This window comes from Gobio gobio (genome assembly GCF_949357685.1).
Source record: "Gobio gobio genome assembly, chromosome: 2".
NCBI classification, from domain to species: Eukaryota; Metazoa; Chordata; class Actinopteri; order Cypriniformes; family Gobionidae; genus Gobio; species Gobio gobio.
The window spans coordinates 53,088,604-53,113,049 of record NC_137098.1 but is presented as its reverse complement, the minus strand read 5'-3'; the positions used below and the strand labels follow the sequence as shown (position 1 = coordinate 53,113,049).

At 36.6% G+C, this 24,446-nt stretch overlaps 4 protein-coding genes across 5 annotated transcripts; 1 reads left to right on the top strand and 3 right to left on the bottom strand.

Annotated features, from left to right (window-relative positions):
* Positions 1-1,358: 1,358 nt before the first annotated feature.
* Positions 1,359-7,227, bottom strand: LOC307143197 (uncharacterized protein). The gene is made up of 9 exons (XM_079844525.1): positions 7,134-7,227; positions 6,394-6,548; positions 5,956-6,195; positions 5,066-5,308; positions 4,835-4,918; positions 4,072-4,538; positions 3,895-3,981; positions 3,348-3,419; positions 1,359-3,199 (listed from the first exon to the last, which is right to left on the bottom strand). Exons 2-9 carry the CDS (start codon positions 6,458-6,460, stop codon positions 3,101-3,103), a joined length of 1,359 nt encoding a protein of 452 aa, XP_079700651.1. The 5' UTR covers positions 6,461-6,548; positions 7,134-7,227; the 3' UTR covers positions 1,359-3,100.
* An 855-nt stretch (positions 7,228-8,082) lies between these two features.
* Positions 8,083-14,272, bottom strand: LOC307122852 (E3 ubiquitin-protein ligase TRIM21). 2 transcript variants are annotated; one of them, XM_079811125.1, is made up of 7 exons: positions 14,225-14,272; positions 13,351-13,910; positions 13,180-13,275; positions 11,225-11,458; positions 11,000-11,147; positions 10,824-10,850; positions 8,083-10,109 (listed from the first exon to the last, which is right to left on the bottom strand). In XM_079811125.1, the coding sequence occupies exons 2-7, from the start codon at positions 13,906-13,908 to the stop codon at positions 9,535-9,537; spliced, it is 1,638 nt and encodes a 545-aa protein (XP_079667251.1). In that variant the 5' UTR covers positions 13,909-13,910; positions 14,225-14,272; the 3' UTR covers positions 8,083-9,534. The 2 variants fall into 2 exon arrangements, with proteins under 2 accessions (XP_079667251.1, XP_079667250.1); XM_079811124.1 differs by having other exon boundaries at positions 10,976-11,147; positions 14,225-14,269.
* A 363-nt stretch (positions 14,273-14,635) lies between these two features.
* Positions 14,636-21,520, bottom strand: gmpr2 (guanosine monophosphate reductase 2). The gene is made up of 10 exons (XM_079811122.1): positions 21,434-21,520; positions 20,910-21,036; positions 20,603-20,722; positions 19,985-20,068; positions 19,702-19,875; positions 19,525-19,606; positions 19,330-19,436; positions 19,146-19,188; positions 16,139-16,298; positions 14,636-15,918 (listed from the first exon to the last, which is right to left on the bottom strand). The coding sequence occupies exons 2-10, from the start codon at positions 20,994-20,996 to the stop codon at positions 15,729-15,731; spliced, it is 1,047 nt and encodes a 348-aa protein (XP_079667248.1). The 5' UTR covers positions 20,997-21,036; positions 21,434-21,520; the 3' UTR covers positions 14,636-15,728.
* On the top strand, positions 21,508-24,175 carry nedd8 (NEDD8 ubiquitin like modifier). Its single transcript, XM_079811123.1, has 4 exons — positions 21,508-22,017; positions 22,205-22,252; positions 22,394-22,476; positions 22,551-24,175. Exons 1-4 carry the CDS (start codon positions 22,000-22,002, stop codon positions 22,660-22,662), a joined length of 261 nt encoding a protein of 86 aa, XP_079667249.1. The 5' UTR covers positions 21,508-21,999; the 3' UTR covers positions 22,663-24,175.
* Positions 24,176-24,446: the final 271 nt, after the last annotated feature.

The window sequence follows — 24,446 nt, the reverse complement described above, 5'->3', positions numbered from 1 at the left end:
AAACTGAAACATTTATATATGGTTAAATCTTTATAACATTATAACATTTTGTGCAGATAATTAACTTAAATGAACTTGTTTTGTAATGCAGATAATAAAATATTTTTATGACGAAGATTTTACAATGGTCATAAACTTTTCTTACTTCAGGGAAAGGTTCTTTATTGAAATAAAATATACAGTGTTTTCTGGGCTAAGATAACTTTTCTACTTGACAATTCAATCATTCATGTAGAAATCAAGTCAGTCTTGTAAGTGTATTTATTAAAGTCACTGAACAGAAACATGATTCTCAGAATTTTAGTCAACAAGATAACAATAGTTTTCAAATTATGCGGTTACAATATTAAAGAATTTGTTCACTTTTAGATAAACTTTTGATACCAGACGATGAATAAGGGTCTTATCTAGTGAAATGATCAGTTTCTGCGAGAAACCGAGCAGTATTTATGCTATTATTTTACCTCTTATCAGACGAACGTGATCATCTCTGAGCACAGCCATAACTTCCGCTAAGTGAGGTCAAAATATGAGCGTGGTCATAGATATATCGATCGTAGATGCCTCATTCTACTGATCCGTGCAGGCGCTAATGAGGCATCTACGTATACATCTATGACCATGCTCGTATTTTGACCTAACTTAGCGGAAGTTATGGTAGAGCTCAGAGATGATCACGTTCGTCTAATAAGAGGTAAAATAATAGCATAAATACTGCTCGGTTTATCGCAGAAACTGATCGTTTCGCTATAAGACCCTTATGCATCGTTAGGTATCGTTTAAAGCCCTTTGAAGCTGCACTGAAACTGTCATTTGGACTTTGAACCGTTTGGAGCCCATAGAAGTCCATTATATGGAGAACAATCCTGGAATGTTTTCATCAAAAAACTTGGACATGGACATCTTGGATGACATGGGGGTGAGTAAATTATCAGCAAAAGTTTATTTAAAAGTGAACTAATCCTTTAACCCTTAATCGTCCCTTGGGGTCCAGCTGACCCCAATGGACTTTTCCTCCATTTTTATAAAGTGTTCCCTTCATCTCAGGGCCATGAGACTCTGTGACTTTTCCTAAATAATCTATCTAAACATGCACAAAATATCTGGGCTTGATTTGGTTGTTCTTAAGGTGTGTAAAAAATGTTTCACCGTTTAAGTCCCTCGGGGTCAGATTGACCCCACAATAAAACATTTTTTTTCACTTTTTTTGTCAATTTTTTTTTACTAAATCCAGTATAAATCTGAAAATTTCCACATTTCTATCAAGGTCTGGTCCTAGAGCATAAACACAAAGTAGAACGAACTTTCTATCTCATACACACACACGTACAAACACACACACAAACACACACATGTGTGTGACTGCAACAGAGAGTATTTTTATTGAAATTGGCAAATGAAATCGACAAAACTGGCATAAATCTGAAAGATTTTCATACATAAATGAAGTACTAATACTAGAGCACAAATGCAATATGGAACAAGCATGTTCACTCTCACACACACAAACACAAACACAGGTGTCTGGAGTATTTTTTTGATTTTGGCAATGAATGGGAAAATGTAAAAAATGCAATTTTTTTTTCACTTTTTTTGTAAAAAAAAATCAACTAAATCCAGTATAAATCTGAAAATGTCTACATTTATATCAAGATCTGGTCCTAGAGCATAAACACAAAGTGGAACGAACTTTCTGTCTCATACACACACGCACACACAAACACACACGTGTGTGACTGCAACAGAGAGCATTTTTATAGAAACTGGCAAATAAAATCAACAAAACTGGCATAAATCTGAAAAAATTCCATACATAAATGAAGGACAAATACTAGAGCACAAATGCAACATGGAACAATCAGGAGAAAGAGAGGGAAAAGGGCAAATAAAAGAAAGATGAAAGTCAGCTTAACTTTTGCATAACTTCCCTATGGACCTCTATTGGATAATGTGGTCATTGCACTCTATTTCTCTTTAACTATAATTCCTAAAGTTTTTCCACAAACCTACAGATGGCGGTATTCTATCCCTAACACATAGCGCAATGTCCAAATACTATTTAAATTTATTTAAGATCATCATTCAAGTGATTTTTTCATAAAAAAAATAATTTTTAATGAGCCAATTTATGACATAGTTAAGTATTTGTGCAGTAAATAGGTAAAAAACTACCAAATACCCACAAAAACACAGCATAAATGTATAGTTGAGAAGTAAATAAAAAAAATTATATATAGTTTTCCATGTTAAAAAAATTATATTTCCTTATGCCATCGCTCTGTAAAAGTTTGGGGTCTATCTGACCCCAAGGGACTCAAACGTAAACCCTACTTGAGGGACGATTAATGATTAAGTAAATAGAGAGCAAAATAAAAAAAAGCTAAATTCAAACAGTGATTTAAAGGTGTGAAATAATATCTGCGCCCCGTTGCTCAAACATTCTTTCTGTCTGCCTGCTTCAACATTTATTCCATTATATATATATATACACTCTAAAAAAAAAAAAGGTGCTATATAGCACCAAAAATGGTTCTTGGCTCGTAATCATAGGGGAACCTTTTTTAGTGCTATATAGCACCAATTTTGGTGCTTCAGTGGTTCTTCAGCGGTTCTTCAGCGGTTCTTCAGAGGTTCTTCAGTGGTTCTTCAGCGGTTCTTCACCGGTTCTTTGACTAAGGTGCTATATAGCACCTCTGAAGAACCGCTGAAGAACCACTGAAGCACCAAAATTGGTGCTATATAGCACTAAAAAAGGTTCCCCTATGATTACGAGCCTTTTTTTTAGAGTGTGTATATATATATATATAAATTTATTCCACAAACAAACAGCAATGCCTGGAAGGTGTCGCAGAGCCAGTGCTTTCAGATAACCTACAGATTATTAACAAAATAGTTTATGCATATTAAGTTGGAATACAAGAAAATAATAAGATTGGAACATTTTTCTTCATCTTAAGGATTATGATACTAGTTACAGCTACTAAACTATACTTCTGTGATATAATTTTATTTTTTCTTACTATATTGACGAGATTATAGTTTGAAAAGAAAGATTAATGATTTTGTCTACAAGCTTGAAAGAACTTGCAATACAGTGCTTTTATCCTTTTTGCAAAGGGTACACCCTGTAGATCCAAGAGGATGAGTGCAGCAATACAAATTTCATCCTGGTCTTCGCCCAGTGCTCAGGACGTGTCATCTGTGAAAGATGAGTAACGAACATAAGCTTTAGAACATGTATAAAGTCAATTGGTATCAACAGTGATATCAGATAAATGTATTAAAATGTGTTATTTACATCAGCAATGACTTATTGCTGTATGAATAGATGTACATGATCTCAGTACCTGACATCTCTCAGTTGAGTGATTCAGATCAGTGCAGAGCTCAATGTCGGCTTCCTCTTTCTCTCTGTTTTTCTAATTAAAAAGGTAATCATATCAAACAAAGGCATTAATATAATACAATGCACTGCCCTGCCAAAACATTTTTAAATAGGCAAATGCTTAAAACCCTATGATTTTTCATTATTGCAGTGATTATGATGTTTCTAGCATGTAATATCTAACCATAATTGATGGAGTGTGTAGCTTTTCATTTCTTAAGCAGCCTTGTAGGAAGACACATCATGGCCATATTGACAAAACCAAGATTTATCAGGCTCAAATTGTGAAAGAATGGTTGGGAGGGAGCTTGAAGAATCATTTTCACACATCCAGAGATCCATCTTGACATTGTCATCCAAAAATAGATTTTTTGGCCGGGCAGTGTATAATAATATAATATAATGTAACATAATAATAGTTTTTACCCTGCAAACCTACATAGGATAAGTGGTTTGGAAAATGGATGGATAACAGTTTTATATAATAAATAATATGTTGTAAGACTCACTTTGCTCATTATCATTTTGTTTTCTTTATTTTTCTTTATTGTGTTCTGGATTTTCTGCACAAGTTTGCGCATCATCTCCTTCTGGGCCTGCGAAGAGAGAGAAAAGACAGATGCGAGATGCTTTAAGATTTATAATTAGCTATTGATCTGAATAAATGATAATTTTTCCATTATCACCTTCTTTTCACTCTCGTCTTCAACAGGAAAAGTGTTTTGAGTCTTGTGGTCTTCCTCAGCACAGGACAGACACACAGACGTATGATCATCTCTACAGAGCAACTCCAGTGATCTGTCATATTTCTGGATTATTTTAGGATTGATATTCTCCACAAGGTCAAGCGTCATGACCTGCTTTTTATTTAGGGCTCTCCCATGAGGCTCAACTTTAGGCTCACGGTAAGAGCCCTGGCGCATCAGGATTTCAGATTGAAACCACAGCTGCTCAAAATCTCTAAGATCTGCTCTCTTGTTGACATTTTCTTTGCAGCATGGACATCTGTTATCATGACTGCTTTCCCAGCATTCCTTCAGGCAGGCCTTACAGAAGATGTGTCCACATGGTGTTGTCACAGGATCAGTGGACGGCTCCAGGCAAATGAAGCACTGAAGGTTTTCAGTCAGGACACTGCTTGAGAAAGCCATTTCTAAAAGAATAAAGAAAAGAAAAAAAGAAAAAATACTTCACATACATTACAAAAACAACCCCAAATTATGTGAACCTAAAGACATTATATCAACTTTATATAAGCAAAAAATTCTTAAATATATGAAAACAGTTCAATTAAAAAAAAAAGAAGATGCTAACTTATCCTTAATTGCTCAAACATTTATTGATAATAACAATATACATTATTTATGCTAAATATTAGCATCTTTGTATTTCATTCAAAATATATCTTATGAGGATAGAATAGAAGATCTCGCTATATTAATAACTCACTTGAAGGTTTGTACAGAGTCTCTTCTTGGACATCTGTTTTCAAAGGCTGTGAATATTCTGTTATTATCGGATCCCTCTTGTAACCTTTAAAAAATGGCAAAACGTAATTTTGAAGTCTTAATAAATACTTATTAACATAAAAATGTCACATACACTTTAGGTACTCATCAAACTAAGCATGTTGCTAGCTAAAATTCACATTATAAAAATGCATTGGAAAAACAAATATACCTGAGTTTTTCTCAAACAGTTGCACAATCTCTCTAAGAGCTGTGTTGCACTTTAGAGCAGGACATTCGTTGAATGTCTCTTTACAGTATGGGCAGGTGCAGACCTGACTGTTGTCCCAGCACTTTTCAAGGCAGGTTTTACAGAAGTTGTGTCCACATGGAGTGGTGACTGGATCATTGAATACATCCAGACAGATGGAACACTGGAGCTCTTCAGATAACGGACCACTGGTGCATAACTGAGCTGAAAGCAGAAGAAATTGATTATTTCAGGGTTCGAATTTGACTTTTGAAATTTAAGTCCTGGTAAACCAAGGCATTAAATAGCCATATTTATGAAGAGATACTTGAAAAGTGCTTTTATATATATATATATATATATATATATATATATATATGAAATTATTGTTTCATTTTTTAAACAAAAGAACCCTCCACAAATACAGTCTTTTAACACTGCAGTTCATCTGATTAAACCCCCATCAGACCTTTTCTCGATACGAAGTATACGCCAACATTATAATATGAAATATCATTTGTTGAACAATAATAGCCATTATAAACGTTGTATTCAATATATATTATTAAATACATTGTAAGTTGTATTTTGGATACCTTATATTATCAATATATTATTAAAAAATCTTTATGTTGTTTGATAAGTGTGATTTCTGATTGTAGTCCTTGAAAAACAAAAAAGTAGTGCTTTGAAAGTCCTGGAATTTCATTTTACAGTATCTGTGTACAAACCCTTTGAAGTGCACATCATCTGTTCTGATTTGAGTAAATATTGTGTACATAAGTTTTGTCCAAATGCAATTTTGTGCACATCTATGAAACACACAAGACAGTTTTCAAATGAAAGATTTTAGCTTTAAAATATACCCCTACCTGTTGCGTTTTTCTCAAAGAGTTGCACAATTTCTCTGAGAACTGTGTTGCTCTTTAGATCAGGTCTTTTGTTGAGTGTTTCTTTACAATATGGGCATTTGTAATCCTGACTGTTGTCCCAGCATTCTTTCAGACAGGTCTTGCAAAAGTTGTGCCCACATGGAGTGGTGACTGGATCACTGAGCACATCCAGACACACTGGACACTGGTGCCCCTCTGTCCCACTACAGAGACCCATAACTGGAAAAATGGGGAAATTACTTGAATTAAATAATAATATTGATGATCCTAACATTCATTAAAATAGTAATCAACAAAAAACACTATGCAATATTAAACATAGGCCTATTAGTAATTAACGTGCTATGCATTCAAATACCCATCATTTAATTACTGAATGATTGTAATGTAGGCTATGTTCACACCAGGAAGACTTACATGGAGGCAAATCAATACTTTCTCTTCTACCATGTCCGCGCTTTGGTGCCGTGAAGTGTACTGCCATTTCTTATATAGGTCTACAATCCACCAGCTTTTGCAGCAGGGAGTGCAAAACTTACGTACCACATAATGGATGTCACCACCAGGCCTTCCTGGAATGAGTGAAGTTAAATATCTTACAAGAATGATACGGCCATAACACATCAACAAGTAAGACATAAATCAATTCAACACAAATCGATTTCAAATGAGATTTAGATTAAATTAACTAAAAAATAAATAAACTGAATGGCTGCACTCTGCAGCGCCATAAATTAGCATATAAAATAGCAAATAACAAGTTGCAGGTAGCCTACCAAGTAGACAATTTTCTTTCATTTTGTTTTCGATAAAACCAAACCGATTTGATTGAATTTGAAAACAGTGCTAGTACAGAAGAACAGCTTTCCGAATTTATGATCCTTGAATTTCAGCTGATTATATAGAATAGCCTTCCCAAATACTCCAGGTTCAATTTTGCTGCATTAAAAATACTATCTGAAAGAATTTGTTAAAGAAAATCATCGCTATTTGGCGTAGGCCTACTGGTTTGAGTTCGCACATACGAATCTGAGAAATCAAACGCAAACTGTAAGTTAAATTAGGCTACGCTGTAAAATCTTTTATGGCATTGTCAAGTAAATCATTGTAATTTACATTAAATCAATACTCAGGTTCATAGTCATCACATAGCCTACCTCCGAGTATCTGTCTGAATAAAACTTTGTCCCTCTGGAAAAATGTAAGCGACAAAAATGTCCTCTTGTCCGTAGGAATAGTTTCACTTTCTCTAAACGTTCTTCCCTGAAAAGTATAATTTTTTCACCCCTACCGGGAGGACACCGCATTGACACACATTTAAATTGACGTTTTCTTAAAAACAGTGTCAAGCGCAAAACAACATTATAGTGATCAGCCTAAACTGTTCTGTATAGTGAGAGCAATGTTTTATATTCTGTACCCAAATGTCTAATTTATCCATATGTTCTTAATATTCATGTTCATTCTTAAAACAACATACAGATGATGACAGATGGGGATAACATACAAGAAGCCAAAAATATTTTGCACTGTTTAGATTTATAAAACTCAGCTCCAACTTCTTTGGCATTGTCATAATTAAATTGTACTCTTAAAAACATGCAACTGGAAACATATTGCAAAGAAAATGAAGCTACTTAAAAATAACACGGCTTAAGCAAACAATGCTGAAAACAAAAACTCACTAATGCCAAAAAACAATAATAGATTATTAGATCATTTATCACAGCAAAGCATATACATGTAGAACTGGCAATCCTATTTCCATTTCATTTTTATCCTTAGAAATTATAATACATATTTTCTATTACAGATGTACAAAAAGGTTCTTTTCTTTTCATTTGGGATGTAAATTCATTTATTAAGACTTGCAGTGTAAATTCAAGGAAACGAGAGGATCACTCATTGATGGCCTCGTAGTCTTTATGGTTCCTCAGGCACACAATTGAGAATCCAGTCTCAGAAAATGGTGCGACGATCCCCACGTAAGCAGATACTAAATCCCACTCAAGTTTTCCCCTTTACCAGCACCTCATAGTAAAATGTCCCAGAGGAGAATCCCTCTTTTTCCAGGATGCAAGGACAGAAATCAAACCTATTGTCATCGTGGGAGGTCTTGCTTTTTGTCTCCATGCATGCTTTTATTGGGTATTTCAGCAGATCATATGTACACTTTTTTTTTTTTAAATGCACACAAATAAAACTTACATCCTAAAAAATATGCATGAAAACAAGTTGACATAAGGTAATAATATTAACAACAAAAAACAAACAAAAATAGATCAATTAATTAGAGGGGAAACTACTAACTAGACAGAAAACCCATCCAACCCCACCCACAAACTCAACCCAAATGTGCTATCCAGTGGTAACTGGATCACCAATCACAAGCTCGCAGAAAAGAAATAAAAGGACCAAACTTTTTTTTAATAACAAAATCTTGTATTTTAGGGTATACTTAATTATTTTTAAATGTGGTGTACCAGTCAACTCTGTCAGCCATATTTTTAAGAGTTAGAACTTCCTTGGAGTCGGAGACGAGATTTAAAAAAATATTTTGAATACGTTTTTATATTATAGTTTTAGTAATGTTGCGTCATTGTTATGTTTTTTTTGTTTATACATTTAGGTTTAGTTGTTTAGTACATCAAGTTCAACTAAATGAGAAATGTTAACCATGCCATCAAATCAATTTGAAAGAACTCAGATCATGGACATTACCACAAAACTGAAACAATTTAAAAAAAAAAAAGAAAAAAAAAAAACATTATTCTGTAGATCTGAGGTTATGTTCAGACCTTCAGACGTACTGCAATATTTCACGATTTTTCATTCGAATGTTAAGTTTTTAAATCGCTCGACATTGGAGGTTTTAATGAATAGTGATAAAAGCCATACTGACTACGAAGTGATATACTAAGCAATTATTGACTAAATTTAATACATTAATATTTCTATATTGTCCTATCAATCTAATCTTACTTCCATTCCTGAAGAGCGACAATGCATCAGTTACATTTGAGCAATAATTGCTTTAAATGTTGAATCTGGTCATTTTAAACAACATGAATACATCTCGGAGGAAAAGTGTTTAGCTGCAGCACAAATCTTTTATATAAACATGAGCTGACAGTTAAGAACCCCCATAAGATACTTCCATTGATTTACCTGCAACCCAATATTGACGGTGATCAAAACTGTCGAAATGTGTCTTCAGAGTTAATTCTGCTCAAAAAAAGGACGTTTCCTGGTTGTCTTAATACTCCTGACGTGATTGGACAGCCCATATCATGACAAACAATAGGGTCCTGAAATGATGGTATTATCTATTTCGTCTCAATATTAGACAAAACATCAGAATAATAGAGATAATGGTGTGGTTTATTTGTGAATTACAGTCATGGGGCTCAATACGAATCATCAATAAAACAAATTTAAAATTCATCCTTATTTGAGGTGTTATTGTAATGTTAGTAATGTGACTGTGAAAAAAAATGTACCAGCAAAAAATACTTTCATTATTTTATTACAAATGACAATTGTTTTTTTTGTTTTTTTCTACAAATGGTTACCATTTACTAAAATCCACTTATTCTTGCTGACAGGTGAGATGATCAGTGGGGCTAAATTTTTATCTCCATTATTAAAGCCTGGGCTGAAGTAAGGATAGAGTTTCTCAGTAAAAGACTGATTAGTGAAAGAGTAGATATGACACCTGGACGCCACATCATAAAAGGAGACCAGACCCTCCTCATAATCCACAAACACACCCACCTTCTGTGGCTTCACTTTCAGAGAGATAGAGACAGACAGACAGTCACAGGCCTTGTACTCACTTCCATTCCTCAACCATAGAGTCCAGAGTCCATTCTTTGGACTCAGAGTGATTATTCCCTTCCTGTTAACAGACTCCCTCGCCACACCTAAATCCCACTCAGTTTTCCCTTCTACTTGCACCTCAAAATAAAATTTCCCAGAGGAGAATCCCTCCTTTCCCAGGACACTAGGACATTTATCAAACCTCCATGGATCGTCTGGGACAATCTGTCGTGTTTCTCCATATCCAGCTTGTTTGTCATCCTCAGAAAAGAGGAGTTTTGGGTGTGCAGTTTCAGGATTCATAGTCACATTCACTGAAAGACAAATCAGAACATATAATTAGCAGACTTTTAACATACTTGTGTAGTACGGGATAAACAATACAGCCATACGGGTATTGCATCAACTTTTTCTTTTTGTTATATTTGTCCCATTAAAACTATCTGTTCATCATTTATATTTGCTACTTTTCAAATGCCCTTTATGTACAGATTGTATTGTTTTACACTTGTCCCAGACTTTCAAACTCAAAATATGAATATCCGTTATTACACGTTTAAAACTATGATAATCTAAATAAGAAGTATAATAATGAAGCATTTTATTATTAATGTGTAAAAGATTTCTATTTTTTTTCCATTTGAGAATATCTCTAAATTATTGATAAAATAAAAGATGAGACAAATATCACCTGTGAGCAGAACTTGTGGGTGTAATTTCCAATCACGCTGTAATTTTGTTAAACGGTGTAAAAAGTGTGAAAGTATTATTTAATTGTATGTATTTATGAATCACAAAATGCTCGGAAATTAGCTATGTGAAACAGATGTGATGGAAATGACACTGTGGTTTACTTTTAGAAAAAAAGAGAATTCTTCTGTGATCTAGGTACAGTATAATAATATTAATAATAATAAATAATGTCTAAAGTACCCAAAGTACCTATAGTTGAAGAAACACCCATACATCTACATAAATGTGAAAATGTGTATGTATGAATGTAGGGAAATGGCACAGATGACTTGTACCTGTAAACTTCTCAATCCTCCTTAGCTCTGTGGAAACAATTTATACATTTGATTATTATATATATGGTAGAACAGTACCAGTCTAATCTATTAAGCATAATTTAAGCATTAATTTTTTTAATTTATTCAAAAAAACAAAGCTGTTTTCTTACTAATCATAACAGCAAGACGCTCACCAGTTCCTGTAATCTTCACCATTGCACCATTGAGAAACTCTTGATGCTTTGTAAGAGCTCTCCTCAGAGCGTCCTCCCTCAGATTAAGGTCAGTACTGATCCCAGTCCAGATCTTGGTGTTTAACGGGCTGCACAGGGATGGATAAATCTACAGCAGGAGAGAAGGGAAATCAGTCAGCATGTTGAGTGTTGAGCTGTGACGTGAGCAGAGAGACAGACACTGACCTGGAGGAGGTGCAGGTGATCCTCAGTGTGTGAGAGTTGCTCCAGCTCAGCGTCTCTCCTCTTCAGCTCAGCGATCTCCTGCTTCAGCTCTTTAATGAGCTCTCCAGCCTGCTTCTCTTCTGCTTTCTGCTTCTGCTCCACCACCTCCAGCAGCTCAGACTGACAGCTCTCAATGGAGCGGATCAGATCTGTGAACAGCTCAACACAGTCTGCCTTCTCTTTTTCTGAGCTTAGCTAAATAAAGTATAATGCACAGTCAGTCTTATGACATAGATACCAAGCAAATAAAAAATGATGTGGACGTGACATTAAATATTGATTTTAATGTAATGGTATCGTTTTGCCTTCATAGTACGCCTTTATAACATTATTATTAATGAAGTTCTCACAGGTCATTTTCGTTGCAATTGATAAATGAGATGCAAGATGGTGTCAGTTTGTGTTAGTTTAAAACATGAGATCTAGTCCACAGCGGGATACGAAACACGCAAGCGCGGGTTGAAGCAGAGATGCTCTTAATATTCTGTGGCTTTACTATTGGAAAAAGCATAACAGTCACATTATAGCCATGACACACATAATTGCTTACAGGCTGCATCCAAAAGCTTAGGCAGCTGACTTGTTCAGATTTCAGCCTTAAAGGGATAGTTCACCCAAAAATGAAAATTAGCCCATGATTTACTCACCCTCAAGCCATCCTAGGTGTATATGACTTTCTGCTTTCAGACGAATACAATCGGAGTTATATTAAAAAATGTCCTGGCTCTTCCAAGCTTTATAATGGCAGTGAATGGCTGATCTGTTTTGAAGTCCATAAAAGTGCATCTATCCATCATAAAAGTGCTCCTCGCGGCTCCGGGGCCTTCTGAAGCAATGCGCTTGTATAAGAATTTTTTTTTAAACTTTACAAACTGTAATCTCTAACTTCCACGTTCCCGAAAGACTGGCGTTCCATCATATGACATAGGCATAGCGTAAGTTCCGGTGACGAACGCAGAGGATAGAGCAAAACAAAACTTGGTTCTCACCAGAACTAGCATATTCTCACTGGAGCGTCCAACGTCATACGGTGGAACGCAAGTCTCTCGTGAACATGAGTATAACACTTAGCGCAAGTTAGAGATTACAGTTTGTAAAGTTTTAAATATTAATATTTTCTTACACAAACTCATCGATTCGCTTCAGAAGGTCTTTATTAACCTCCCGGAGCTGTGTGGAGCACTTTTATGATGGATGGATGCACTTTTATGGACTTCATTTAAAGCCGTTCACTGCCATTTTAAAGCTTGGATTAGCCAGGACATTTCTTAATATAACTCTGATTGTATTCATCTGAAAGAAGAAAGTCATATACACCTAGGATGGCTTGAATGTGAATAAATCATGGGCTAATTTTCATTTTTGGGTGAGCTATCCCTTTAATCACTGCTTGTGAATACCATAGTGATGTGACGAGTAGCCAAGTAGGGTGTCTCATACTCGGAATTTCACACATCCAAGTGCACACACACAGCAGTGAGTATTGAACACACACCCAGAGCTGTGGGCAGCTTTTTTTTCTTTTCTTTTTTTTTGCTGCGGCACCCGGGGAGAGATTGGGGTTAGTTGTGGGTAATGAGAGTGTAAGAGAGCGCTGTTGATTCACCTCCCCCACCTACATTTCCTGCTGGTACTGAGACTGAAACATAGGGGGCACAGACTTTGACAAAACATATTTCTGGATGAGCTGACTGATATACAGCAATGGATGACGGGGAAATTCCTGACCACTGAATGATGCCACTGATCAATCAGAATACAGGGTCCGAGAACCATTGTGCAATAACAACAGCTCAAACAGTTCGCAACACCAAGGTCATGGGTTTGATTCCCAGAAAATGCATGAACTGATAAAAATGTATACCGTGAATGCAAAATAGATCAATCAATGTTGTGTTTAAAACAACAAGACTTACCTTGCTGAGCTGTACAGAGCATTTGATTTCTTCAATTTTCTTCATTCTGTTCTGAATCATCAAATGAACCTCAGCCTGCCTTCTCCCAAACTGAGACTGTGGACAGAAATGAAGCGTTCTTTCAGGCAAAGTTACTGAAGTACAAGCAGATATAGATTAAGCGTCTCTCACCTTCCGTTCTTCACTCTCCTCCTCTACAGGAACAGTGTTGTGGGTTCTGTGGTCTTTTATCATACACGACAGGCACACACACATCTGATCATCTCTGCAGAACAGCTCCAGGGGTCTCTCATGCTTCGGGCATATATATTCCTCCAGACTCTCCACAGGGTTGATAAGTTTGTGTTTTTTCAGTTTTGCTACAGTGTTATGAGGCTCCAGGTGTGTTTGACAGAAAGATCCTTCACAATGCAGGCAAGACTTCAAAGCACCTCTCTTTATTTTTGTGCAAGCATCACATGGTATTACTCCCGGTCGGACAGGACTTTCTACCCTTTTCATTTGTTCAATGAGATCTCTGAACTCTCTATTTATGCCAAGATCTGGTCTCAGGTGAAAGTCCTTCTTGCAAAGGGGGCATTGAGTCCCCATACTGCTGTTCCAGTGTTGACTGATACATTCCATGCAGAAGTTGTGTCCACACGGAATGGTGGCTGGTTCAGTGAAGAAATCCTGACATATTGAACACAGGCACAGTTCTGCACCCTGGGAACTGCTGAAAGAAGCCATCGCTGGGGGGAGAAGAAAAAAAAAAATGAAACGCTAAGCATATAAATACACACTGGGATACAAGATAGCTTGACCCTCCCTTTTAAACAAATTTAACCAGTCAAACCGGTTTCGATTCAGGATGTGAAATGCAGCATATAGTTTAATTGAAAATACAATAAAGATTTGCATTACAAACAAATTAAGTTTGCAAGTGTCTTTTGAATTGCACAATTATGCATACATCAAAATAAATCATAATAAAAATGCAAGGGTGATGCATCAATGAACAAGCACAAAGTATACATTTCACTAACAAATTAGAAGATTTCCTCACCTCTAGTTCGGTGTGTCTTCTGTGCAGCTGTGGTGTACTGAAACCGGAAGGAGTGTACAATGCCACCTGTTCCTCCTCATTGTACGTCACATTATTTCATAACATCATAACCCCTCCCATGCAATTAAACTGACTTTATTCTGGTGTAGTATACTATCCTTTTAAGACTGACTGGTGTTCTCAGTAAGATGCACACTCTTTTGAAATAATCTGCATCTAATATGTTCTGCATAAACTACTTTTTTTATGTAATAAAAGAAGGGCGTCAGCATGTTTACATTCAGCTTGACAAAGAGATTAAGGGCTTTACAAACACAATTATCTGCATTCAAATTGTAAACAAATATTTTCTTATGCTTAATATATTAAACATTATGTGCCTACAAAGCAAAGAACACGCGTCACAAGTCATGATTATCTAATTGATTTATTTTCACAATACAATACAGGAATGTTAACCCCTGGAATCATTTGTTCTGTAATTATTTTAAGTGAAATATATGGGGGGAAATGAATGAAACCGTCCACTTATCAGCCATTTGGAACCATCTGGCGCTGGTTAAATGGGGAAATGGGTTTAATTTATTTTTAACATATCTGCACCAGCAGCAACTTTAGTCACAATCAATGAGAACACTAACTGTAATGGGATATCAATAGTATAAACAGCATAATAACAAAAAGACAAACATTAAATTATTAAGTTTGATTAAGTGTGAAGTAGAAATGATTTGAGTATGCAGTATGTCTACTGATCCAACCAACCAGGCTCAAATGCATAAAATCATGCCAATACTATGACAGGAAATGATTAAGACTTCAAATGTTTGTGTAATACTACTGCAACACATACAAACACAGGAGAAACTGTTAAAAGGGTAAAAAAATACCCTGGCTTTGGTCTCGAAACATATGCTATATATAAGGATGGTGGTACAAAACGGATGTCTTTATCATTTTGTATAACAGACCGCTAATAACTGTAACAATCTAATTAAAGGATTTGAGTTGGTCCATGGAGAATAGAATATAAGATAATATGCATAGACAGTTTAAAAATAAAAGTCTGAATTATTTGGATAAAATATTAGACTCTAGATTTAAGGTTATGACCTAAAACAAAAATTGCACAAAAGAAAATACACTCTAAAAATTGTTTGGGTCAAAAATGGATTAAGCAACCCAGCACTTTAAGAGTGTACAATATCATTACAGTGTCCTTGAATACTTGAACAATTCTAAACTTCTAATTCCAAAATTAGAAGTTTCCAAAGGCTGATTAATCAACAAAAAAAAGGAAAGGCCATGCAGTGGCCAATACAGCATCTGGTGGATTCAAAAGCTTATACGTATTAACCCAAAAATACACATTATAACGCTAAATGAGGAGTTGTGTGTGAACATGTGCATATGTGTGCATGACTGCGGAGAGAATAAAATGACCTTTGCATGGATTTGGCATATTTTGGCACAATGTGGACCTGGTTAGACCTAAGTTACTGGCTTAGTTATCATTACCAAACACTGTGTTGAGTTGTTGGGTCACCCTAATGAAGGTGGTACGACGACTCAGCTCTTTCAGTTTAGCAGCACCCACGTATGTGCAGGTGGAACGGACCCCACCCAGCACATCTCTCACCGTCGCCTCCACAGGCCCTTTGTAAAGCACTTCAACCGTTTTACCCTCCGATGCCCTGAAAACACAATAACGACAGCCAATATTAATCAATTCAAGTGAGTTGATGGTCTAAAAATCTTTTTAATCTAGAATACGTGGTTTTAAATCAAACTGGCCATTCGCTTTAATCCTCAGGCCTGTTTTCTGCATGATCACATATTTACCAAGTAACACGAATGTAATGTAATTTACAAACCACAAGATAATATAATCAACAAGCTCCAGCATGTGCTTACCTATACTCTGCTACACCTCCTGCATGCCTCTTCATGGCCGTGTCTGAGCTCATGCCGTAGAAAAGTTTGTACTTTGTGCCATTTTTCTCTATGATTTCACCCCCACTCTCAGAATGACCAGCAAGCATTCCTCCCAGCATCACAAAGTCAGCCCCCGCCCCTGTCACACAGTTTAGCCAATCAAACACAAGCCTAATGTGACAGGTACAGAGATTACCTTGCATAACTTTTTAAGTGAAAAATACATTTTTGTTTTTGCTTTTGAAAGCAAAAACAGTTCTGAGAACAATGCAGTTTGTCCCTGATGGGAGGATGTATAGAAACAAGAAAGGCTTTTTTTCAACATATATACAAAACTTTGTAAATCAATATTTTGGGACATTTTTCTTATTGTATGTTGTTTTCTTTCTCTCTCTCGCTCTCATGATTCCAGTCTAATATGCTTTCTATGGCCAAATACTGTGAAAAAAGTAGCGAAAAATACTTGTGTCTGTAGTCAAGGTCAGTAGGCCTGGGAAGAGTCTATGGAGTCAGATAAAATGTTTCCAATTAAGTTAGGCGCCTAAGTTAGGCATATTATGGGATGTTGAGGAAGACCAAGGTGGACAAAGATGAAAAGGATGTAGTAAAAAAAAAAAAAGTCAGTCTTGTGGTACGCTGTTCATTTGTTTATACAATACATTTTTAATGTCTTTTTTTCAATGATAAATTAATATGTATGATTGTGCTGAATAAATACCCTGTATTTAGAGCTCACTTTTGTAGCTCTCTGAAATACACTTTCATAGTAAGAGAGGCTGTTGTGATCACAGTGGTAAAAATCAAACAAGATTTATTTGTCTGAGTGACCTGACTTTATTTTACAGTTGAATTTCCACCACTTCACTAACAGCTGAAAATGTGCCCTTCACAGCTAGTAAGGCAACAAGGAATGTTCGAATCTAAAGTTCAAACTAGAAGGATTACAGTGTCACAGTTGACCCTCATGGTTGTATATACAAATCATTTTAATGCACACCAGAAATTTGTCTTTAGAATCCACATCATAACTAATAAATTTGTAACATTGACACTGTTATTAAACTAAACCGAATCGACATTGAGCTGAATAATGACACTATTGTCTTTTTAGAGCTGCTTTACAGCTGAAGTTGTATTCATTTCATAATAAAAGAACTTTGCAACATTTATACTGTTATATTTCTTGTTTAATACTGTGAAGTTGCTTTGGAACAATCTACACTGTATAAAGTACTATACAAATAAAGGTGACTTGACTTGACCTGATGTGATTATCCCATTTATACCATGATTACTAGACATAATTGATAAGTTAAAGCCGTCATTGATGTCTGCAGCGCAAAATTCAACTGAACGGATTAAAAATAACACTAGTCTTTGTTAGTTATTTTATCTACGGGTCATTAGATTAAGAATTCTGAAGTGAAATAAAGTAGATTACGTTTATTTGAATGAAGTCGAGAAAGAGATTGTGTGTGTGTGAAATACTTGCATCTTTATATAGTGTGAGCTCTATCACTATGACTCTATAAAGCTGTAAGTTTAATTAAAATATAATGTTACTTTTTATATATATATATATATTTTTTTTTTATATAAAATATAGTGTAGCTTTCAGTAGCAAAGTTATTTGGTTTATAAAATTCAAGGGCAGCAGCTCAAAACAAGTTTCTGAATGTTTCATTGTGTACACAATCTCTAGAGAGAAAAAGATAGTAGGCACGTCGGCTTATCTTTGAGGGAAAATTTGTTTCTCTTGCCTTGTGGTTGTTTGGAATTCCAATGGGAATCGGATATACACTATATTGTCAAAAGTTTTGGGACGTCTGCCTTAATCTGTAGGATTTAATATGGAGTTGGACCTTTTGCAGCTACAACAGCTTCAACTCTTCTGGGAAGGCTTTCCACAAGGTTTAGGAGTGTTTATGGGAATTTTTGACCATTCTTCTAGAAGCGCATTTGTGAGGTCAGGCACTGATGTTGTACTTGAAGGCCTGGTTCGCAGTCTCCGCTCTAATTCATCCCACAGGTGTTCTATAGGGTTGAGGTCAGGACTCTGTGCAGGCCAGTCAAGTACCTCCACACCAAACTCTCTCATCCACGTCTTTCATGTTGGAACAGGAAGGAGCCATCCCCAAACTGTTCCCACAAAGTTGGGAGCATGAAATTGTCCAAAATGTCTTGGTATTCCTTTAACCGGAACTAAGGGGCCCAACCCCTGAAAAACAACCCCACACCATAATCCCCTCTCCACTAAACTTTACACTTGGCACAATGCAATCGTCCATCGGATTGCCAGACAGAGAAGTGTGATTCGTGACTCCAGAGAACACGTCTCCACTGATCTAGAGTCTAGTAGTGGCGTGCTTTACACCACTGCATCCGACGCTTTGCATTGCACTTGGTGATGTAAGGCTTGGATCAGCCATGGAAACCCATTCTATGAAACTCTACACACTGTTCTTGAGCTAATGTGAAGGCCACACGAAGGTCTGTAGCTCTTGACTCTGCAGAAAGTTGGCGAATTCTGCGCACGGTGCGCCTCAGCATGCGCTGACCCAATTGCTTCCACTTTGTTATAATACCATTAACAGTTGGCCGTGGAATATTTAGGAATGAGGAAATTTCACGAATTTACTTATTGCACAGGTGGCAACCTACAGTATCACTGTACCATGCTTGAATTCACTGAGCTACAATTCTACATGCCTAGGTGCTTGATTTTGTACACCTGTGGCCATGGAAGTTATTGGAACCCCTGAATTCAATGATCTGGAGGGGTGTCCCTATACTTTTGGCAATATAGTGTACATGTTTAGACTCAAGTCAAATGTCCAGATATCAGATATGCATCTGATTTAAAGTCCAATTTGTGGCTCAGAAAAAAAATCTGATATCTGATACATTTTTGTCTCGTGTGCAACAATATCCGCTCTGTGTTGAATGTGAGTAAAGACATCAGATCAGAACGCAGCCCAAGACTCACCAAATGCCTTGGAGACGTCACCTGGGCAGGTGCATCCCCCATCCTACAGAAAGACAAAAAACAGATGAGCCCCACAAATATATGATCAAAGATTCTTTTTACACAATGCATGCAAGTAGCATGGTAGCACTGTTACTATTCATTTCTATTGAAAGAAGTTTGCTCTCAAACACAAGAGTCTCACAGATATGATGTGTCCACCCAGGCCGTGGGCAGCGTCAGCACACTCAATGACTGCACTCAGCTGAGGATAACCCACGCCGGTCTTCTTACGAGTGGTGCACACAGAACCTACACACATGAAGATATGTGTGAAAATAGTATAATGTGAATTTGTACACCATCTGAAACTTTGCAGATAAATGACTGATGATGTCACCTGGTCCAATGCCCACTTTGATGATGTCAGCACCTACAAGAATCAGCTCTTCAACCATCTCTCCTGTGACCACATTGCCAGCCTACAAAACACAAATGGATTTCAAAACATTAAGATGATTGCTAATGAGATACTGTAAACTAAATGTTTATCTGTTGACGTTGACAGGTAACTGACCATGATAGTGTGCGTAGGGAACATCTGCCTCACGTCTTTCACAAAGTTGACAAAGTGTTCAGAGTAGCCATTGGCTACATCCACACAAATGTACTGAATTTCAGGTACAGCAGCCATAATGGCCCCCAATCTCTCAAAATCCCCCTCACCAGTCCCCGTGCTGACGGCTACACTCTGGAGAAAGAAAGAAAGAAAAAGTGTGTCTGAGCCAGATCATCTAAATATCAACAATCTAGAGAGAACCATAGACTCGATTATGAAATCTAGCAAAGATGCTGCTCACCTGTATGCATTCTGGGTGCTTGGCTGCAAACTCCTTCCAGTCATCCACACAATAATGCTTATGGATGGCTGTAAAGAGACTAAACTACAAACACACACACACACACACACACACACACACACACACACACACACACACACACACACACACACACACACACACACACACACACACACACACACACACACACACACACACACACACACACACACACACACACACACACACACACACACACACACACACACACACACACACACACACACACACACACACACTATGAGAAGTCAAACTACCAAGTCAGAACTAAATTCTAGCTATCAAAACATCACAAAAATATTCTATGTCCTCAAAGAAAACCAATATTGCATTTATTTAATACATTAGTTTTTCATGCATTTTTTAATGAAAGAAATTATAGATATATGCTCATCTAACAAAACAGGTGCAGGATACATGTTCACATGTTCTCTATTTTGACCACTCAACTCCACATCAAGTCATGCTAACATAAAATATAGACCAATGATACTGAGTTTGAGATAATTTTTCTGTTTTTTAACATTATGAAAGTATTTGTTTAGGCTGTTCCGATGTATGATAATAGTTCAGTCATACTTGATGTAAGGCTAAAGCCATTTCAAACGTCCCCACGGTGTCCATGTTGGCAGCGATGATGGGAATCCCACTGTAACTGCCCTTCGAGTTTCTGAAAGTAAAACTGCGCATGAGATCCACCTGAAACAGAAGACAGCCAGAAGAGAGTGTGAAAAAAAGTAATGAAAGAGAACCCAAAATGTAGTTGACATTGCACTGCATGCCATGTGTGATTGCAATGAAACTTTAAGTAAACTGAGGTCAGACCAAACCTAATACTCTATATGTCACATATAATGCAAATGAAAATGTCTCAAGAATGCCTAACCTCACTGCGAGATTTGAGAGTGCTTCTTTTAGGTCGAAGCAGCACATCCTTGAAGTCGAGCTTGATATCATTTTCAATACGTGGCATGGCTGCTGAAGAGGATGACCTTGAGACTGTATCTTACTGTCTGTAAAAACACAAGACAAGAGAAAGAAAAACATTCCCACTTCAGTTATGGGAGCTGCAGGGGTTGAGAAAGCAAGGGGGAGGGTGTTACAGTGAGAGATTTTTTTTTAAATAAATAAATAAATATTTCAAAACTCTAAATCTATGTTTAACCTCTATGTAATAGCAAATAGTTATTCCATTTCAGACAGAAGAGTTAACCAATGCATCATAAAATAATGTATCACATCTGGTTATGTGTTCTGCACATGTATTAGCTGTCATACAACCTAGGCCATAAGAGCATAACTTCTAATTTTCTGTCAGCTTGAAACTAAATGTTTTATCTGTTCATTAAAAACAAATATAAATACCGCCTATTTCATATACTTTATTCACCAAATAAAATATTATCCTACCTATAATTGCAGACGTGCACCTCCTTGTTTGGATATATGAGAGAATTAAACCGGTTTCCGGGTTGGAGTCGGTCATTTTAGGAGGGCGGATGTTAACGGCTGCCAGCGCGTGTAGTCTCTGTGCTGACGACTCCCGCTTGAATTCAACTACAAGCGTTCCGCGAAAAACTACAAACATCGTTTTCTCCGCAGCTTACTGTCGCAAAAAATGTCGCAAATTTATTTATTTTCCCGGGTACGCAGTTTGGATACACTGAAGTATTGTGTTATTTAGTGTTAGTTCGATAAGCTTTATGTATTTGAATAATAAAATCGAAAGCAATTAGCTAATTGTATAAATTCTAAATAGTCTCCTGTAACCGCCGTTATTCTTCTCATAGCGCCTCGGAACTTTTCCTACATACACTAGAATGGAAGGAAGTATTTTTCAGTGACACAGGAACTTCGAGTACGGTGGAGAAATTGTGGGAATAACTGATTAGAGAAATCTAAACTTCATCCACCGTCAGTTAAATTTAATTGCATCCAATTATTCTGCATGTATTTCTAGAACAGGAGAAGCCACAATGCTAATTAAAGTCAAGGTAAGAAACGAAAGAAGAATAATGCATTTCATTCAGCACACTTCTTGTCCAGTTCGCCAGCAGCTAACGTTAGTTTCATTATTTCTTTAAATATAGTAAGGCATTGCGAATCAGACAAACGGCAATGCGCATCAGAGGGAAATCTTATGTGTAAATAAGTAACTAATCGTATGCATTGTTTTTAAAGACGCTCACTGGCAAAGAAATCGAGATTGACATCGAGCCTACAGATAAGGTACAATATAAAATACTTAATGATTTACAGCAAATGTTTAAAGATGAACGCTTAGCTGTGTGTTAACCCGCAGTCATTCATAGTTGACAATAAAGACTGACTTGATGTGCATTTATTTAGTGTGTCCGTTCACCCCTTCAGGTGGAGAGAATAAAAGAGAGAGTGGAGGAGAAAGAGGGAATCCCACCCCAGCAACAGAGACTCATCTACAGTGGAAAACAGATGTAAGGCATTTTACTCACACGCTCTGGCACATTTCTGTATCTTTATTCTAAACCTTCCATCTTTTCCACCTCAGGAATGATGAGAAAACGGCAGCTGATTACAAGATCCAGGGTGGCTCTGTGCTGCATCTGGTTCTTGCGCTAAGAGGTGGCCAGCATCCCAGCAGTCTCCTTCTAACTATGTAACCGCCAGTCCTGCCTTGACCACCTTAGATATCCAATGTACTCGCACATGTCACTAGAAACCATTTGAACCATCTGGATTGACGAGTGGTAGCCACTATAATCTTTGTTGGAACATTCATCAGCTTCCTCCTGTTAATGCCACACCCACTTAATTTGTTAAGAGCATGATTGTGCTCTTGCTAAGTTTACAAGAAGTGTTAGAAATCAAGGTAAAACTGATGTATCAGTTTGTCAATAAAAATTGATGCAACCATTTAAGCATGTTGTAAGAATGTTTATTCTTTCATCATTCAAAGGTTTTAGTTTTTCCTCAATCACTTCAGCTCGATTCTCGAATGAGAAGATATGAATTTCCTAATAATTTAAGCAAATTGCACAAGTGTGCAAAAGAGTATGTGCAATTTTCTACTATTTGCAAAATAACTGATTCTCAGTGAAATTGTCAAACTCCTCACAACTAATAAACAATATTTATTATTGTTAGCCATCAAATGATGTACATTTATATTCCATAAATATCTATGCATGGAATGTTTTCTGTTTACATGAACTACTTTGTTTCAAAATTAATGTACTGTCTGTATGCATACAAATGGGCATAATCTTTTTCTGTGTAGCTACTACAGTATTGACTTTTCCTTGAAATTGACCTGTTGTTGAAATTTATATAAAAAAGAAAAGTGCAGTCTGATGCACAATAACGTTCAGCTAGACAAAAGTGGCAGTCGGTGTCAACAAAAATTAAGTTTTTATTTAACAAAACGTTTCCAGTGTTGACTTCCCAAAAAAAACCATCTAAACATTTTGGCTCACATGATGACAAAAAATGTGCTTTGCTTTCACGTGCTATCGGAATTATCGAATATAAATACTAGTTTAGTTAAAAAATTGGACATGAACGCCCCCTCAAGTTAATTTTTAAATGCGACAAGCCCGTAATTACGACTTCAGAAGTGGGGAAGACATTTTCGATAGCCCGCCTTCACGTGCTGTCGGACATTTCCTACTTCCCACTTCTGAAGTGATTACAAGCTTATCTCGTTCAAATTTTGACTTAAAGGGATAGTTCATCCCAAAATGAAAATTATCCCATAATTTACCCACCCTCAAGTCATCCTAGGTGCATATGACATTCTTCTTTCAGATGAATACAATCGTAGATATTAAAAAAAAATCCTGGCTAATCCATGCTTTATAATGACAGTTAATGGCAGCCCCATCGGTTCGCCTAAGAAGGCCTTTATAACCCCCCGGAGCGGTGCTTGGAAGAGCCAGGACACATTTTTGAATACAACTCTGATTGTATTCGTCTGAAAGATGTGATATACACCTAGGATGTAAGTGATGTCATGGGGGACAAGACATCCCTTGCATCCTAGTTGGGGACACTAAATATTTAACTACTTTCTATTAAATTCTGTTGCATTATTTTCCTGTTACCACTGTGAGGCCGCTTTGAAACAATCTGCATTGTAAAAAGCGCTATATGAATAAAGGTGACTTGACTTAACTTAACATGGAGTAATTTTCATTTTTGGGTGAACTAATCATTTAAGAAGTTCATGTCCAATTTTAAATAGGATACTAGTATTTACGATAGTTCCAAGGGCAAGTGAAGGCAGCATAAATGTTTTTTTTCCAGACATGGAATATAGTTGTGATGTCCTATGAAACATTTGTGACAATTCCCGTTTAGATAAGGATCCAAAGTGATTGAGAAAAACTGTAGATATGAAACCATGTGGTGAATCAATACGTCACCAGCAAACTGAGTAGAAACTCCT

Coding starts and splice junctions, on each gene's coding strand:
- gmpr2 (XM_079811122.1), bottom strand. CDS start 20,996: ATGCCACGTATTGAAAATGATATCAAGCTCGACTTCAAGGATGTGCTG. Junction 19,876..19,984: donor AGCACCCAGAATGCATACAG/GTGAGCAGCATC, acceptor TTCTTTCTCCAG/AGTGTAGCCGTCAGCACGGG. Junction 19,607..19,701: donor TCCCTACGCACACTATCATG/GTCAGTTACCTG, acceptor TGTGTTTTGTAG/GCTGGCAATGTGGTCACAGG.
- nedd8 (XM_079811123.1), top strand. Junction 22,253..22,393: donor ACATCGAGCCTACAGATAAG/GTACAATATAAA, acceptor TCACCCCTTCAG/GTGGAGAGAATAAAAGAGAG. Junction 22,477..22,550: donor ATCTACAGTGGAAAACAGAT/GTAAGGCATTTT, acceptor TTTCCACCTCAG/GAATGATGAGAAAACGGCAG.
- LOC307122852 (XM_079811124.1), bottom strand. CDS start 13,908: ATGGCTTCTTTCAGCAGTTCCCAGGGTGCAGAACTGTGCCTGTGTTCA. Junction 11,459..13,179: donor GCTCTGTACAGCTCAGCAAG/GTAAGTCTTGTT, acceptor TACTTTATTTAG/CTAAGCTCAGAAAAAGAGAA. Junction 10,110..10,823: donor GAGGATTGAGAAGTTTACAG/GTACAAGTCATC, acceptor TTTGTCTTTCAG/TGAATGTGACTATGAATCCT.
- LOC307143197 (XM_079844525.1), bottom strand. CDS start 6,460: ATGGCAGTACACTTCACGGCACCAAAGCGCGGACATGGTAGAAGAGAA. Junction 4,539..4,834: donor GACTCTGTACAAACCTTCAA/GTGAGTTATTAA, acceptor TTATTCTTTTAG/AAATGGCTTTCTCAAGCAGT. Junction 3,200..3,347: donor ACTCAACTGAGAGATGTCAG/GTACTGAGATCA, acceptor CATCTTTCACAG/ATGACACGTCCTGAGCACTG.